The sequence below is a fragment of the Phycomyces blakesleeanus genome (assembly GCF_001638985.1).
Source record: "Phycomyces blakesleeanus NRRL 1555(-) unplaced genomic scaffold PHYBLscaffold_5, whole genome shotgun sequence".
Classification (NCBI taxonomy): domain Eukaryota; kingdom Fungi; phylum Mucoromycota; class Mucoromycetes; order Mucorales; family Phycomycetaceae; genus Phycomyces; species Phycomyces blakesleeanus.
Window position 1 is genome coordinate 2,381,729 of NW_017265138.1, and position 16,157 is coordinate 2,397,885.

General features: G+C 36.2%; 7 protein-coding genes across 7 annotated transcripts; 4 read left to right on the forward strand and 3 right to left on the reverse strand.

Annotated features, from left to right (window-relative positions):
* Positions 1–1,312: 1,312 nt before the first annotated feature.
* Positions 1,313–1,744, forward strand: PHYBLDRAFT_103993 (heat shock factor-type transcription factor; the record flags this gene model as incomplete). Its single annotated transcript, XM_018427804.1, has 2 exons — positions 1,313–1,463; positions 1,617–1,744. Coding segments are annotated over 2 exons (279 nt in total), but the record flags the coding sequence as incomplete, so codon positions are not given.
* A 1,299-nt stretch (positions 1,745–3,043) lies between these two features.
* PHYBLDRAFT_131906 (hypothetical protein) lies at positions 3,044–5,184 on the forward strand. The gene is made up of 4 exons (XM_018429452.1): positions 3,044–3,587; positions 3,673–3,876; positions 4,035–4,217; positions 4,463–5,184. The coding sequence occupies exons 1-4, from the start codon at positions 3,229–3,231 to the stop codon at positions 4,935–4,937; spliced, it is 1,221 nt and encodes a 406-aa protein (XP_018295241.1). The 5' UTR covers positions 3,044–3,228; the 3' UTR covers positions 4,938–5,184.
* Positions 5,185–5,274: 90 nt separating this feature from the next.
* On the reverse strand, positions 5,275–6,059 carry PHYBLDRAFT_100923 (hypothetical protein; the record flags this gene model as incomplete). Its single annotated transcript, XM_018427615.1, has 3 exons — positions 5,275–5,322; positions 5,420–5,492; positions 5,650–6,059. Coding segments are annotated over 3 exons (531 nt in total), but the record flags the coding sequence as incomplete, so codon positions are not given.
* Positions 6,060–6,909: 850 nt separating this feature from the next.
* PHYBLDRAFT_185983 (hypothetical protein) lies at positions 6,910–8,307 on the forward strand. Its single transcript, XM_018439178.1, has 8 exons — positions 6,910–6,925; positions 6,986–7,058; positions 7,311–7,414; positions 7,495–7,547; positions 7,639–7,686; positions 7,763–7,905; positions 8,008–8,052; positions 8,126–8,307. The coding sequence occupies exons 1-8, from the start codon at positions 6,918–6,920 to the stop codon at positions 8,168–8,170; spliced, it is 519 nt and encodes a 172-aa protein (XP_018295243.1). The 5' UTR covers positions 6,910–6,917; the 3' UTR covers positions 8,171–8,307.
* Positions 8,308–8,454: 147 nt separating this feature from the next.
* NDUFA8 (NDUFA8, NADH-ubiquinone oxidoreductase complex I 19kd subunit) lies at positions 8,455–9,205 on the reverse strand (the record flags this gene model as incomplete). The annotated part of the gene is made up of 3 exons (XM_018433354.1): positions 8,455–8,544; positions 8,648–8,780; positions 8,961–9,205. The coding sequence occupies 3 exons, from the start codon at positions 9,203–9,205 to the stop codon at positions 8,455–8,457; spliced, it is 468 nt and encodes a 155-aa protein (XP_018295244.1).
* A 628-nt stretch (positions 9,206–9,833) lies between these two features.
* PHYBLDRAFT_78991 (hypothetical protein) lies at positions 9,834–12,369 on the reverse strand. The gene is made up of 10 exons (XM_018443408.1): positions 11,938–12,369; positions 11,784–11,845; positions 11,540–11,657; positions 11,222–11,386; positions 10,839–11,027; positions 10,672–10,767; positions 10,577–10,627; positions 10,355–10,477; positions 10,100–10,278; positions 9,834–10,023 (listed from the first exon to the last, which is right to left on the reverse strand). The coding sequence occupies exons 1-10, from the start codon at positions 12,308–12,310 to the stop codon at positions 9,862–9,864; spliced, it is 1,518 nt and encodes a 505-aa protein (XP_018295245.1). The 5' UTR covers positions 12,311–12,369; the 3' UTR covers positions 9,834–9,861.
* Positions 12,370–13,260: 891 nt separating this feature from the next.
* On the forward strand, positions 13,261–15,998 carry PHYBLDRAFT_123152 (glycoside hydrolase family 37 protein). Its single transcript, XM_018428910.1, has 4 exons — positions 13,261–13,400; positions 13,480–13,531; positions 13,633–15,322; positions 15,490–15,998. Exons 1-4 carry the CDS (start codon positions 13,281–13,283, stop codon positions 15,902–15,904), a joined length of 2,277 nt encoding a protein of 758 aa, XP_018295246.1. The 5' UTR covers positions 13,261–13,280; the 3' UTR covers positions 15,905–15,998.
* Positions 15,999–16,157: the final 159 nt, after the last annotated feature.

The following is a 16,157-nucleotide window of genomic DNA, read 5'->3' on the forward strand; positions in this document are numbered from 1 at the left end:
AGTTCGTGCTATTTTTCTTTTTCTTGGGGGTTTCCAAATGCCGTCTCAAGGCGTGGGATCCAGAATTCAAAAAAGAAATATTTATGGGGTCCAAGATATATAGGTCCTTAAATATGCTTGGGGGACGTTACCCCAAAAATTTTTGCGAATATAAATATAAATCCAAAATATAAATTTCGGTATATATAATTATCCCTTTCAAGAGAAGAATACATAGTTACATAGTTGCATAGTTACATAGATACATAGATACATAGATCCCGGTATATATATATTATTATTATAGTTATCGTTACCATGGTATAGACAAGTGCACCCCGCAAACTGTGCTCTTGGTAAAAGAGGGGGGGGGGGGGGGAGAGAGAGAGGTATTGATAAACGTGAGTTCTTTCAAATTATTAGTTCTATTTTATTTTAATTTTAAAATAAAATAAAATAAAAATTGTATATAAATATATATATTACCCGCTCTGTATTTTGAGTATTTTTTTTTTGTATTTTATTTTTGATCAAACATCTGTCCTTTCCCCCAAATACAAATGAGTATGTATTATACTATTTATATATATTATATATTCAAAAGAATAATACAAAAAAAAAAGACGGCTTCTGACCTCCCTGTTAGATATCAAGCTTTTTATATACACACATATACAAAGGAAAATCATTCAAGCATAGATAAAATAATAATTCAAAATAATTAGGTTTGCAAATTATAATTTAAGAAATACAAATATAGTAAAATAGAAGGATCGAACGAAATGGAAGGCGTCGGGGAGTACCATTCTGGGTCGAACACACGCACACACATTATAATACATTTTTACTCTATAAAATATATATACAAAACACACACGCACTAAAAAAAATAAATAAAAAATAAAAAAAAAATATAGTGAGATAATCGTTTTTTTTTTATTTTTTATTTATTTTATTCTATTTTTTTTAGCCGGCTTTTCAAAACGTATTCTCGATGTTTCTTTCCCCTTTTCTGTAATATTCTTCGCTACTTCTTTCACTCTTCTACACCTCAGTTTCTCCTACACAATGAAAAGCAAGTCTACAGAAGATCCTCAGCCTGCTTCCTCATCAGTGCTACAGGGCAGGTCTCTCACAACATTTATTAAGAAACTTTGGTTGTAAGTCTCTATTGTTCTATCCTCTTCTCTTTTTCGTTCTTAATTTAAAGTGCTGATCTTGATCAATTCAATGACCTGCCCTATTGATATTACCTTTGTAAGTCTTGGTTATGTGTATTTCTTATTCTAAAAGCAAAAAAAAACCCACAACAACAACAAATATTACACCTAGTATCATGAACGACACGTCAATCCAAGACTTTATCTCATGGTCAGATAATGGCCAGGCGATATGTGTACCCAATGCAGCAACCTTTGCGAAATCAGTCCTACCAAGATACTTTAAACATAGTAATTGGCCTAGCTTTGTCCGTCAACTGAATTGTACGATAATTTATAGAGTCTATTTATTTATTTATTTATTTATTTATTTAAATGTGTGTGTGTGTGTGTGTGTGTGTGTGTGTATGCGTGTCTGTATATATATATATATCATTATTGTTATTGTTATTATTACTATTACTATTATTATTATAGTATATGGCTTCCGTAAAGTGTATCATGTTGGGATTTCACCTGAAGTAACACAGCATGCAGTTTGGCAGTTTAAGCACGAATACTTTCAACAAAATGCCAGTGAACTCCTGCAGAACATACGAAGACGCGCCCCACAACAACAGCAACAACAGGAAGATACCAGTGATGCAAATGAAGACTTTCGGATACAAGACGATACACAATTGGAACACATATCAGAACGGCTAAAAGAAATTCAACACGCGCTGTACATAACAGAAAGAAGATGCGATGAAATGAGAAAAGAAACCAACGAATTAAGGACCATACAAAGGCAGCAGCAAGAGGTAATCAAGACTTTATAATAATTTTAAATAATAGCAAATACTATACATAAATATATATGTACATATATGTATGGGTGTGTGAACACCTATCCATATACTTACACACATATGCATACACAAAATAGCCATACGCATTATCATATTATTATTAATTGAATACACCTACGCACATACTCACATACTTGCTTAACTATCTACCTACCTACATACCTACTCATACAAACACACACACAATATACACAATTATTTATTACCATTTATTTACTTTTTTTTTATTATACAGACTAATCATTTATAAGATTCATTTGTCTTCCTTTACATTATAGGTCATTAACCGAATCATAAATGGCGAATTTCCTTTAAGGCAAAACATTGACCATGAATCAAACTTGAATGTTGCGAATATTAAACCATCATGTGAGGAGAGATTTATGCACATTAGATTAAACATATATATATATATATATATATATTACTTCATTTATTCATCCATTACATCTTTATTATGTGTATGTACAGCATCTGAAGCCATTCCTAGCTCACAATATTCTCATTCATATCGCATCGAGTCGAATTCTAATGAATCATTGGATTGGAATCGCAATTATCATTCGCCTGAAAAACTTCCAGAAAAAATCGGACAACGTTCTAGTTATTCTGACGACATCAACAAAACCATTCTTCCATCTCTGTCTTCATTAATGTCTGAAAAACCCGATGAACCCAAAGAACACGAATATGCCCCATACCACCTGCCACCTCCACACAATTCTGTCGAATACCATGATAGAACATCTTTACAATCCTTTTCAACCAAAAGGCATCGAAAATCAAACCACCACTAAGCAACAAAACCAAAAAAAAAAAAGAAAAAGAAAAAGAAAGAAAGCAATAATAGCTGTGTACAATTTATTCAATTGCATTGACCTTGTACAAGAAAAAAAAATTAAAAATAAAAAAGTAAAATATATATATATAACATATTCATATAATTAATTAATTTCACTCACTCAGTCAGTCAGTCAGACAGTCTTTTATATATATTTTATTTTTTATTAATTTTTATTAAGTATAATTTTTTTTTCAATCCCCTCTTCTCCACCCCATCCCCTCCTTAAAACAAGATTGAAAGAGACGGCGACAAAGAGAGAGAGAGAGAGAGAGAGAGAACAAGAGAGAAAGGCTGTATAGATTTGATTCATATTTGTTTATAACCAACAACTTTGTCCTCTCCTCCACCCCTCCACCCCATCCCCTTTATCCTTCCTTAACTGTCCCTTTCTACGATGGATGGAGTACTTGGCTTGCCATCCTTACAAACCATCCTGCCTGCAACATACAGACCCATTGTCGTGATCTGCATTGGAATATGGGGTTGGGCATTCAGTCTCCTGATCCTCATCAGGTCTCATATGGACCCAGCATCCATACTTCAAATTCATCCTGACAAAAATGTCAACCTACACAATCCGATTTTTGCAATCGCAAGTGTCCTCACTTGTATAATTACCCTCAATTTATGGTTCTGTTATCATTACGGAACACCATCATCATGGTTTCCTCTTATTACATACCTTGCTGCATTTATTATGATACTTTGGCCCGGAAAAGGATTTTATCGCAAAGAACGAACAAGGTTTCTGAGGTACCAAAAAAGCAAAAAAAAAGGAATATTATTATATTAGATCAATATCATTTATATTTATATATATATATATTTACTTTTAAAGAGTCTTGCGCCGTCTATTCTCCTTAAATATCTTTGCTCCAGTTTTCTTTTCAGACATCATATTGGCCGATATCCTCACAAGTCTATCGAATGTATTTGGAGACCTGTTTACAACACTCTGTGTCATTTTGGCTGGCCAAGACGCAACTTTAGAAAAGACACAAGTAGACTACCACCGCGATGTATTTTTACCGATCCTAATTAGGTAAATCATGAACACCAAACCCTACCATGTCAATCTTGTTTATATATATATCAAGAAAGAAAAATACTCGTATAAATGTGTCTGTACCTGTACCTGTACCTGTGCACCTAAATATAATGCTAGAGTTTTAATATACATATATGTACCAAAAACAATAGTATTCCATATTTCATTCGCCTAAGACAATGTACATCTGAATACATTGACTCAAACCGCAAGACAAAAAGACATTTGTTCAATGCATTAAAATACGCTTCTGCATTCCCAGTCATCCTTTTGTCGGCAGCCCAGAAACGAGCTGCAATGTATGTAGCCGAGACTGGATCTGTCCCAAAATCATGGTGGATCGGAGAAACTAATATCTTTAGACTGTGGTAAATACAAGCTTACTTTTTTTTGAAAAACAATAGTCAAAAAATAGTCAATTTAATATAATTTAATATACTTTAGTTTAATTTAATATAATTATAACTAACTAGCCAACTAGCTAATTAACTAATTAACTAATTAATTAATTAATCAATCATTTAATCTTAATTTTTTATTTTTTATTTTTATTTTCAAAAACACAAACACAAACACACAGGATGGCATTTGTATTTTTCAACTCAATGTATTCTTTCTGGTGGGATATTTCCATGGATTGGAACCTGGTGCACATCACACAGGGCGGTACAGGAGGAAAACTCGGCTCGGTACTCTCCGTACCAACTGTCCGGATCCGAAGACACCTCCATTTCTCACAGCCAATGCTATACATCTTGGCCACAGCGATCGATTTCTTACTCAGGACAACATGGAGTATGAAGCTCAGTTCTCATCTGTTCGTCAAGAAATTGGAAAATAGCATATTCTTGGTAGAACTCCTGGAAGTCATCAGACGTTGGATCTGGGTAATATTTCGAATGGAGAGTGAATGGGTAAAGCGAAACCAGATTTCTCTTCCGTCCCACAGAAACGATCATGACCCAATTCGAATGGACCTCTTGGACCGTGGAAAATTGACTCCCATTAGTGAAGAAGACGATGACGGCGATGATAACGATAACCAAACCATATAAAACACACACACACACACACATATATATATATATATATATATTTATATTTATACATATACGCCCACACTCACATTCTTAATTTCTTATTCTTTTTGTTGTTGTTGTTTTTGCTCTGATTTTGTTTCTTTATTATTAATCTGTTCAAGACACCTATTTTCTCTCTATTTAATCATTACTATTACTACTAATACTTCTTCTTCATTTCTTCTTTATACATTTTACTTTAAATATATATATATATACATACATATACATATACATATACATATATAATAGGTTGTGTCTATGCCCGTATTTCTTTCATTTTTTGAGTCAAAGGCTGCCACACATAATTATTTCCCCAGCATGTATAACCAAGACCAAGACCAGCTCCAGCAAGATGTGCCTATATATACACACACACAATCGTTAAGATTTTTACTGCTCAATCGACTAAACCATCTCAAATAAATAATTCAAAGTGTATATATCTGTAGACTTACATAATGGTCAAACATACGCCACTTGAACAAAATTCCTGCAAGATCAAATGACATGAGGGCAGGAAGTGCGTATCTAAACAACAAATAATCAAACAATTAGTTATACTTGGTTTAAATACAAGAATTACATTATAATGCGACCAACAACAAAACCCATTGGATTTTTTTTTATTTCATTATCCTACTACATCTACATCTTTCTATAACTTTCCTCTCATTAAATCACTCACCCCAGCTTGATCGGAACAAATGGCAAGAAGATAAGCGAGACACTAGAGTGAGGATACAAAAACGCTGTACCAGCCAGCAGGCCATAAATTGCACCACTTGCACCCAAACTCGGCATCAGTGGACGAGAGTTTCTAAATGCCAGGCTAAAGATGTGACTGGCCACATTGGCTCCTACACCCATTGTCAAGTACAATGCCAAGAACTGCTCTCTTCCGAGATAATCATGCAGGATGCCACCAAAGGACCACAGACCGAGCATATTCATACCCAGGTGCATAACTTCCTGGTGAGAGAAGCAGCTGGTCAAGAGTGTGATGGACCGTGGAGATCCAGGATGGTGTAAGAACCAGCGATTCATAAACGGTTTCAACGACCGGACCTGCCAGAAGCCAAACACAACCAGATTGATACCGATCAAACAGGCCATCGTCTTGTCTGCGTCAGTCATCTGGACATATTTCTGGGCCACGATCAGACACATTCGTTGAACATCTCTTGGCAAATCCATGGCCTGAAGACGGTAATTCAATCTCTCCATAAATTCCCTCTTCTTCTCAAGCATGGCCGCCTTCTTTTCACGCCAGAGATCTGCAAGGGTCGGGTTGTTTTCCTTGTCGCGGAACGATCGCCACCAAGCCTTGTCAGGCTGTCGTTCCTTGAGATATTTCCAGAGTGATTTCTGGTTTCTGTCGTACACCCACGCAGCTAAAGCAAAACTGGCCATAGATACAGTGACACCAAACACAACTGGCTTAACATAGTTTATTTCGTAAGTGATAAATTGAGGTTCGTTAATCTTTGGCGTCTCGGGGTAAAATTGACGTAATGTTTGCTGCTGGGTCTGGTGTGGCGGCGGCGGTGGCGGTGGTGGTTGTGAGTGATGTTGAGGAAATGGTGCTCGAGGCGCAGCTTTGGATTGTGCATTTGAAAATGAGCGAATGGTCGAAGGGTATTTTGTTGTCAGAGAGCGCTGTACTCTGGCTGTAGTAGTGTGTTTCCAGAGGACGTTCTGGAGAGGTAATCTAAGCATCGTTCCGGGAAATTAAAAAAGAGAAAAGCGATTGTGATAATTAAAAGTATAAAGGGTATCTCTCTCTCTCTCTTTTAATTTAAAAAAGAAAGAAAGAAAGAAAGGGAACCTGGTTTTTGTGACTATTGAATTTAGGCTTTCCTGCAAACCAAACCCTTTCTCTCTTTTTTTTCTTTTTCTTTTTAACCTTTGTGTGTTCATCATCTTGCAATTTTGTTAAATTAATAGTCATTAGTCATGTCAAGGTATATAGAATTGAATCATAATTCAGCATCTAAAAAAAAAATTCGTTTGTAAATCGTTAGAAATCGCATTACAGCTGGACCGAAATCCATCGTGTGTTTGGAGACCAACCTCCGAGGAGAGATTTCTATTGGTAAACTACACACACACAGAGAAGAAAGAAAAGAAAAGAAAAGATAATATATAATATATAGTTATATTACTATCAATATTGATACAAAAAAATAATATAATATAATATAATATAAATAAATAAAAATAATGACATGTAAGCTTATTATTTAACCTAGGTTCTGGTAAGTTATTACTATATATATATATATATAAAACATATATGTATATACGTATACCGACCTTTTCTTTCTTGAATGTTGATGCCTGCTTTATTCAGGTAGTATTCTACACCCTCAATGCAGAGTTATTGCTGAGAATGGTCCAATCTATATTGGCCGCAATAATATAATTGAAGAAAATGCCGTTATCTTTAACAAGTAAATAGATAGATATAAAGAATTGGAAATTAGCAAGAGAGAAAAGAATAACCTAAATTTCTCTCTTTCTTTATTAAAAGGAATGCCACTCCTCTTGTGATTGGTGATGAAAATGTGTTTGGTGTAGCTTGTTGTAAGTATATCCACAAACTTACATAGACAAAATTAGTAGAATTGTGATATCTAATTAACATATATATATTTGCGTGGGTTTTTGTATATAGATGTCGAAGGCTCGCGTATAGGAAACAGTAATGTTATCGAAGCAAGAGGTATGAGTTTGTTTATTTAATTGGTAAAATTCTGGTTTTAATATTAACATACGTATTTGTATGTGTTATATTATAGGCCGAGTTCTGGGAAGTACAACGATGGGTAATTTCTGTGTTATCAGCGCTGCTTGTTCAACAGAGACAAACGAAACAATTCCTGATTTGACTGTAATCTATGGTGCCAAATCCAACAGAAGAACCCAAACAGAGGTTTTGCCAGTAAGTCCAATGCCTTTCTATAGTTGTAATGCTAACAATAATTAAAGAAAGATAAATATAATAAAATAAAATAAAAAAAAACTTATTTATGTTGTATTACAGGCACAGGCTACAGTTCATGCCCGTCATTTGGATTATCTGAGAGAGGTAACTTATTGCTTATATATACATACACACACACATTGGACGTTTATTTACAATTAACTCTCTCTTTTATCAGACACTACCAAAATACAATCATCTCAAGAAGTTGGATACCGTATAATACACAAATCAACAGAGATAATGTGGTGACATCAATATTCCCAGCTATTCATTCCACTTCTACCAATGTCTACCCCACCGCCTTTCTATACATCAATATATATGATATACAAATATACACACAAAACATTCACATCCACATCTTTCTTTTCTTTTTCTTTTTCCTTTCCCCTTCCCCACTTTTTTTTTAATATATGTGTTTAGTGATATACAAGGTGTTATAAAGATATCCTTTCTATGCAATCGCTCGTCTTTTTTTTGCGTTTCGTTTCGGTTCGTTTCTCTTTATTTCAACTGAATGTTGATAGAGGGGTTCTTTTTGTTGTGAACCTGCTCCTGGCCTTCTGGGGAGCCAGGAATCTTCTTCTCCAAGCCCTTTTTTTTTTAAAAAAAAAAATGCACACACACACACACACGTACAGAAATGATAAGAAACTAATTATTCATTTACCAAAAAAAAAAACAGAATTTTACTTACCAGCTTCTCAAAGACACAGGTGTTAAAGGTACGTTCGGGCTTGCGGCAGTTGAAGAGTTCCTGATTGTGGTTTTCCAAGCACTGCCAGTGTGCGTCAAACTCCTTACCACAGTTCTCCCGGAGCTTGGTAATCCTGTAAAACAAAAAAATTGATTACAGGAACAGGAACAAATATTAATAAGAATAATTCAGTTACCATATATATATATATTGTTGCTTTTGTAAATATCCAGAAAAACCAACAACTAGGTACAAAACTAAACTAGCCCAACCAACCAACCAATTAAAAGAAATAAATAGAGAAAGAACTCACAAGTCAATAGCACAACGGGTAACCTTTCTACCCTCCTTCAAGCAATGAGCGGGGTCATTGTTCTCATTCTTGCAGAGCATAAAGTCATCGTTGTACTCTCTGCAGTATTGACCAATGAAGAAAGAAGCACTCTTCAAAGGGGCGGATGTTGCACCAACTTCTTCAACCTTGGGAACATTGGCGGGAAGAGGTGTAGGGTCAACAAACTTGTTGCTGGTGAAGGTGGACTCTTGGTGAGCAGACATTATGTGCTTATTCTTTTTTTTATTTTAAATTAATATTGTGCGTGTGTGCGTCTTTTTTGTTTTTAGGAGTGGGGGGGTTTAAGAAATTAGAGGCAGGAAAGCTGGGTTAATCAGGCCTGTGTTTTTTTTACAAAAAAAAAAAAACAAAAAACAAAAAACAAAAAAAAAGTGACGTTTATGTCATAAAGATAAATACAAGAAGTAAGTAAGAGTTTGTGGATTCTAATGGCGATTCCAAATTTTCATATTTCTCTTTAAGAATAATGAAAATGTGCAATGAATTTTGGTGCTTGCCTGGAGTCGGATTTCTACTCTTTTGCTTTTCGCGTCTAATGAGAAGCAAAAAAGACATCAAAATATTTTGTAATAGCGGAGGGCCTTGATTCTGACGTCATCATAATTTAAAGCAGTTCTAAAGAGATTACCCTAAAAACTATAATCCATTTGTGCAACATTTGTTTCAATATTGAAACGAGTTGTATATATAAAAAAAAAAAGTGTAATTCAGTGTAATAAAGAGCAAATAATTAAAGGTACAAAGATATGTAATTGAGTGAGTGAGTGAGTGAGTAATTGTGTTATATTCTATAAAATACAAGAAATAATAGCTTCCTTTTCTTTCCTTTTTCTTTTCTCGAATAATATATATATAGTTTCTAGATAATCGCCTTTTTCTTTCCCCTTGACGGACTAGGTCCCCAGACCTTGACAGTACAATCTGCAGAACAACTGGCAAGAATTGGCTCAGTGGGGTGGAAATTTACTGCATAGACTCTATCCGTGTGCCCTTCCAATCGCTGCATTAATTCTGCACTATCCTGATTAGATAAATGATATAGAGTTCATTAGCAATTATGTAGGACACAAGACAAAATCCAACTCAATTCAACTTACTTCTCCAACATTGTAAAGATATGCATATGGATCAGCACTTCCTGTAGCCAACAGGACACTTTTTTCTTCTTTCGGTTCAGCTACATCAAAATACTCTCCTGGATTAGAAACCAAATCAGGATCACTGTAAAGATCATTGATGAAAGGAACCGTAGGTCGACTGATAATCGAAGAGTTGTCTAAAGGTGATGGTAATAGCAATAATATTCTAATTAAATAAACTAGCAAATAAATGGATAAAACCGTTAAACTTACAACCACTTCCACAGTAGAAAGATCCTTTGATAGGCCAGTTCTTGTTCTTGAAGCCTTTTAATGCGTGTACTATACGTAGTTCTGATTTTGGAGGATCCATGCCTCGATCATATACTCGCATCACTTGATTTACATATCAAAATATTAGTTTCTTTTTTTCTTTAAAAAAAAAAGACTCTCAATTACACACATATAGAGAGAGAGAGAGATTCCTTAACTTACGGTTATCATAACTATTGACGGCCATGTACCTTGGTTCATCATAATCATCCACTGATAATGTTTAATAATCGTTTTTTAATAAACAAGATCCTTACCAGCTCTACGAGAAGCATCTGTTCTTCTTCTTCCGATTGAAATGTGAGTGATTGGCATTTTTCCTGAATCATTTGCTACTGCTGATATACATTGCTCTACAAACACAAACACAAACAAAGAAAGAAATATTAGCTATTTCTAGTTTTGTTTACCCTAAAAAACTTACTGGATCTGATATCCCACACCTTAAGCATTCCTTGTGCATCTCCTGTAATGACATGAACGCCATCCCGAGATGGGTATAGTGTATTGACCATTGCGTCATTTCGAATGATTGCGGCTGCTGGACCATCGGTTCTAACGTCTATCACGGCAAGTACCTTTCGAGATGTACCATAGTAAAATATATTCGAATCTACCAGCAATTATATGCATAAAACACAAAAAAAAACACAAAGAAAGAAAAAACAGAAAATCCGCACATATACAACATACAATATTATTATTATTATTATTATTTATTATTATTATTTTTATGGGTATATTTCAATTATTGTATGTATATATTTTATACGTAAGGTATATACATATATGTATAAGTGTACTTACCCACAAAGTCCCATCCAACGCATTGAACAAATCCCTCAGTGTCATAGCTTCCTACTAGTTTGCCACTATCTACATCCCATGTTTTACAAGTTTCATCATAGGCACCTGACAAAAGCATACTAGAGTCTGAAGTCCATGAAAGATCGGATACATTCAGGGCGTGTCCTTTCAAACAAAGAGTCTAAAGTATTATAGCAATAATATTGAATAGAATCAAAAGAAAGAAAGAAATAAAGAAATAAATAAATAAAAGGAAATCATGCATACAAATCTATACTGTTCCCTTATATATATATATAAATATACACTATATCTCACTTGCCTCTTTTTGTGCAGATGCTGTATCCCAGATACGAACGGTCTTGTCAAAAGATCCGGATGCCAAAAGAGCACCATTTGGAGAAAACTCTACGGTATAAACAGCACCTGTGTGACCCTACAAACACACACATACACAACGGCACACAACGCACGCACCAGAAATTTAAATCAATTGAACCCTTTGATATTCTTCCTCCAAAAAATAAAATAAAATAAAACAAAGCAAAAAAAAAGAGACTACCTTTAACTCATAGCGCATCTGGAACGCTTTACCATCGCGAGAATCGTGTGGGTACTTTCCAGCTAATTTAGATCTTGTAAAGATGCTGATTGTACACATAAAAGAAGAAGAAGAAGAAAAGAAGAAGAAGAAGAAGAAGAAGAGAATGATGTACCAGACTGGAATGTATCATGACCACCTGCTTCCTGTACTGCCTTTGTAATCATCTCTTGTGCCTTTGTAATCATTCCTTTTGAACCTGGTGATGTGTCTGCAATGACAAAAGGTCCTGGTCTATAGGGTAGTCCACCTTGAGATATAGACGCTGCGTAGCGAGTAGATAGGTCATAAATGCTCTTTTTCAATGCAATGTTCTCTTTGTCAAGAATGTCGACTTTTTGTTTAAGTTGTTTAACTTCTTTGAGAAGTTTTTCGACTTGTTGATCTCGATTGACTCCTGCACCTAATGATGACGGAGATGGCTTTAATGTTGTTAAGCCTCCTGCTGATGAAGGCGATGGTTTTCGTGCAGTTGGCAAAGAATCCATGCTTCTTTTCCTTTGTTCTTTCTTTCTTTTTCTTTATGTTTGGAAACTTCACAGCAAATAATTATATAGAGACCGTATAGGAAATATTGTAATGCAAATAATATATATATATAATATTTAAGTACTTTTTTTTATTTTTCTCATTTTTATTAGCCAATGAAATAAATACAAAATATAGCTATATATATATGTATATATATATATATACACACACAGATGTAGGTATGCACAAACTATGCATATAGCCGTGCATTGTGCATGTATCTTTTTACTTAAATTCATAATATAAACAGGAAAGCAAATAAACAAGCAGTAACACATTTCATTTATAACATCTTTATTAATTTTATTTTTTGAAACACGTTATTACTAGTAGATGGATATATATGAGTTAGAGCATAATTTCTTATAGAATAGATGAGTAATTGTTTATCGCAAGTACACAGGTATTCTTTTTGCGCGCGCGTGTGTGTGTGTGTCTGTTTAGTGTGTACACGTACAGAACAAAATAGTCTTGGTTAGTACCACATTAGAAGTGTGGTTTTGATGAATTTTGATAGATTTTTTTTTTGTTTTCTTTTCATTATTTGTTTTATCTTTATATTCTTCTTTTGTGACTGAACTAGGTTCACTGCAAATTTGTATAAATATATAAATATATAATAAAGAGAGGGAGGGAGAGAATGACAAAAAACAGCAAGAAAGATGGCGTGTAACCTAGAATGACTTGAGCTAATGCACCAATAAGCGACCTTTTGGCAAGATTCTTCTGTAATGTTGTTCAGATACATACATACAGACAGACAGACAGACATACAGACATACAGAAATACATACATACAAATAAATAATTAAAAAAATAAAATAAAATAAAAAGGAAAAAAAATCATCCTAAATATCCACATTCTCAATCTTACTTTTCTCTTTCTCTCTTTCTTCTTTCTTTGATTTCTTTCTTCTAATAAGAAATATGACACAGTCAACTATACATGTCACAAGTGAGGATGTAGATGTCCATGCCCCGGCAAGTACATACTACACCACCGGAAGCAACGCCGGCAAGAGCATCAGACGCCTAAAGACATTGACAGTAAGTTGTATTCCAAGTATATGAGTATCATTCTTATTAAGAAACACAACACAAAAACAACAATTCCTATTCTCCCTAGGATTCCAAACGACTAAATGAACAACCAGCCCGTAAAAGAAGGGCTTCCCATGGTAAAAAACAAACAAACTATTGTTGTTTTATTATAAGCTAAAATACAATACAATACAATACAAAATCTCATCCACCAAAATCTCTTGTTCTTCTGGCTTAGATGACAAGAGCAAAGCACAAAGGTTTCTTATTGATGTCAAGGAAACCCAGAGGATCTTGGTAGAGCAAGAAGATACGGACGGTGATTTCCAGATTACAGTCAATGATCTTGGACCAAAGACATTCTCGGTCGGAACAGCAGATTCAGGGGGTTATCGGAGAATCGAGATCAGAGGCACCTACATGCTCTCCAATCTCCTCCAGGAACTTGCCCTGGCTGATGACTACGGCCGCAAACACATTGTCCTCGATGAGGCTAGGTTGAACGAAAATCCAGTAGATCGTCTGTCGCGCATGATACGTCACAACTTCTGGGACGGCTTGACTCGTCGCATTGATGCCGAAGGACTAGAGATTATCTCGGCTGATCCAAAAAACAGATCGGCTAACCACACCCCACGCATCTATGTGCCCCATGGCGAGGACCAGGTGTTCAAGTACTACACAAAAGTGGCGGCCACGCGCACACATCTCAAACTGGAAGTCGAGATGTTACCCGAAAAGATCACGCCTCTCTACGTCAAGAGTATCAATGACCGACCTGGCATCCTCGCCTTGGCTATGGAAAAGGTAACCATTAACGGCCAGGAAACCCTGCAGGGTGTCCCATTTGTCGTACCTGGTGGTAGATTTAACGAGATGTACGGCTGGGACTCTTACTTTGAAGCCCTTGGTCTCTTGGTCGACGATCGGGTCGATCTTGCAAAAGGAATGGTCGACAACTTTGTCTATGAAATCAAACACTATGGCAAGATCCTCAATGCCAACCGCTCTTATTACCTTTCCCGGTCCCAGCCTCCATTCTTGACTGACATGGCACTCAAGGTGTACGAGAGACTGCCGCCAACCAAGGAGAGCAAGGTCTGGCTGGAGCGTGCTTTCCAGGCCGCAATCAAGGAATACCACACTGTCTGGATGGCCGAACCTCGTCTGGACCCCAAGACAATGCTGTCTCGCTTCCACCCCGAGGGACTAGGTATCCCACCCGAGACTGAGGCCTCTCACTTTGACCACATCCTGGAACCCTATGCCAAAAAGGCTGGTCTTTCTCTGGAAGCCTACATGTCAGCCTACAACGACGGTAGTCTAAAAGAACCAAAGCTGGACGAATACTTTCTCCACGACCGAGCCGTGCGTGAATCTGGCCATGACACCACATACCGATACGAAAAACGATGTGCCAATCTGGCCACAATTGATCTCAATTCGCTGCTCTACAAATATGAGACCGACATTGCTGACACGGTTGAACAGATCTTTAATGGAAAGCTAACGGACGAAGACAGGCGTCCTCAGGTGGCATCCGAGTGGCGTAAGCGAGCCGCGGAGCGAAAAGAGCGCATCGATCGATACCTGTGGAATAAAGAGGCCGGACTGTACTTTGACTATGATACTGTCACCAAAAAGCAGAGCACGTACGAGACTGTCACTGCGTATTGGGCCATGTGGGCAAAGTGCGCTAGTCAAGAACAGGCTGACACTATGACCCTGAGATTACACAAGTTTGAGGCGTTGGGAGGACTAGTTTCGGGTACAGAAGAATCGCGAGGAATCACATCCCTAGATCGGCCCAATCGACAATGGGACTTTCCATTCGGTTGGGCTCCCCATCAAATCATGACTTGGCGTGCGTTTCAAAATTATGACAAGGTAGAGGTCGCACGTCGGTTAGCCTACCGATGGCTTTACACGTAAGTAGTAGGACTCCAAAAAAAAAGAAAAAGAAAAGAAAGAAAGGGAAATGACATGCACACACAGTGTACAAGCGCTCATTGTGCTCATTGTACCCACTGTACTCATAAAACATACACGTATATTAACCTGTGTGCGTGTGTGTGTTTGTGTGTATCCAAATAAGAATTACCAAGAGTTTTGTAGACTTTAATGGTGTTGTACCCGAGAAATACGACGTTGTCAGCATGACCCACAAGGTTCAGGTAGAATATGGAAATGTTGGTACCGACTTCAAATATGTTCCTCGAGAAGGATTTGGTTGGATGAATGCTTCTTATCAGCTTGGCTTGGATCTCGTTAATACTCAGATGCGCCGTGCACTCGGTACCTGTACTCACCCAGACCTGTTCTTTGAACAAGCGTTGAAGAGACAACAATTGTTTGACACAATCCAGCGCCGCAAGTCTTTAGAGGCGTCTGCTAGAACAATTACTCAGAACGGACAGATCACAGCTGCAATTACTCGAATTGAAGCAGAAAGCAGCGGACCAGGGAATCCTGTATTTGATTTCACAAGTCATCCTTTCAACCATCAATAATTTTTTATTTTATTTTTTATTTGAAAAAAAAATATTATTTCTTCAAGTCCCAACCGTGAATATGAATATAAATAAACTAAAGTAAACCAAAGTTAAAAGAAAACAAAATATACATAGAATAATGGAAGCAAATTGAAGATTACTGTTCTTGCTTGTTTACTTGTTTGCTTGCCTATTTGTTTGTCTGTCTGTTCGTGGAATTTGACTGCATTATATTATTATTATAATATATATATTATTTTTTGTACATAAT

Bases quoted from the DNA above. Each gene is read 5' to 3' on its own strand.
- PHYBLDRAFT_131906 (XM_018429452.1), top strand. From the start codon at position 3,229: ATGGATGGAGTACTTGGCTTGCCATCCTTACAAACCATCCTGCCTGCA. The intron at 3,877-4,034 runs GTAAATCATGAA...CAAAAACAATAG, and splicing joins TTTTTACCGATCCTAATTAG to TATTCCATATTTCATTCGCC. The intron at 4,218-4,462 runs GTGGATCGGAGA...ACAAACACACAG, and splicing joins GGATCTGTCCCAAAATCATG to GATGGCATTTGTATTTTTCA.
- PHYBLDRAFT_185983 (XM_018439178.1), top strand. The intron at 7,687-7,762 runs GTATGAGTTTGT...GTTATATTATAG, and splicing joins TAATGTTATCGAAGCAAGAG to GCCGAGTTCTGGGAAGTACA. The intron at 7,906-8,007 runs GTAAGTCCAATG...GTTGTATTACAG, and splicing joins CCCAAACAGAGGTTTTGCCA to GCACAGGCTACAGTTCATGC.
- PHYBLDRAFT_78991 (XM_018443408.1), bottom strand. From the start codon at position 12,310: ATGGATTCTTTGCCAACTGCACGAAAACCATCGCCTTCATCAGCAGGA. The intron at 11,387-11,539 runs GTGAGATATAGT...TTTGTTTGAAAG, and splicing joins ATCTGCACAAAAAGAGGCAA to GACACGCCCTGAATGTATCC. The intron at 10,478-10,576 runs GTAAGTTAAGGA...ATGTAAATCAAG, and splicing joins CGTCAATAGTTATGATAACC to TGATGCGAGTATATGATCGA.
- PHYBLDRAFT_123152 (XM_018428910.1), top strand. From the start codon at position 13,281: ATGACACAGTCAACTATACATGTCACAAGTGAGGATGTAGATGTCCAT. The intron at 13,401-13,479 runs GTAAGTTGTATT...TATTCTCCCTAG, and splicing joins GACGCCTAAAGACATTGACA to GATTCCAAACGACTAAATGA. The intron at 13,532-13,632 runs GTAAAAAACAAA...CTTCTGGCTTAG, and splicing joins TAAAAGAAGGGCTTCCCATG to ATGACAAGAGCAAAGCACAA.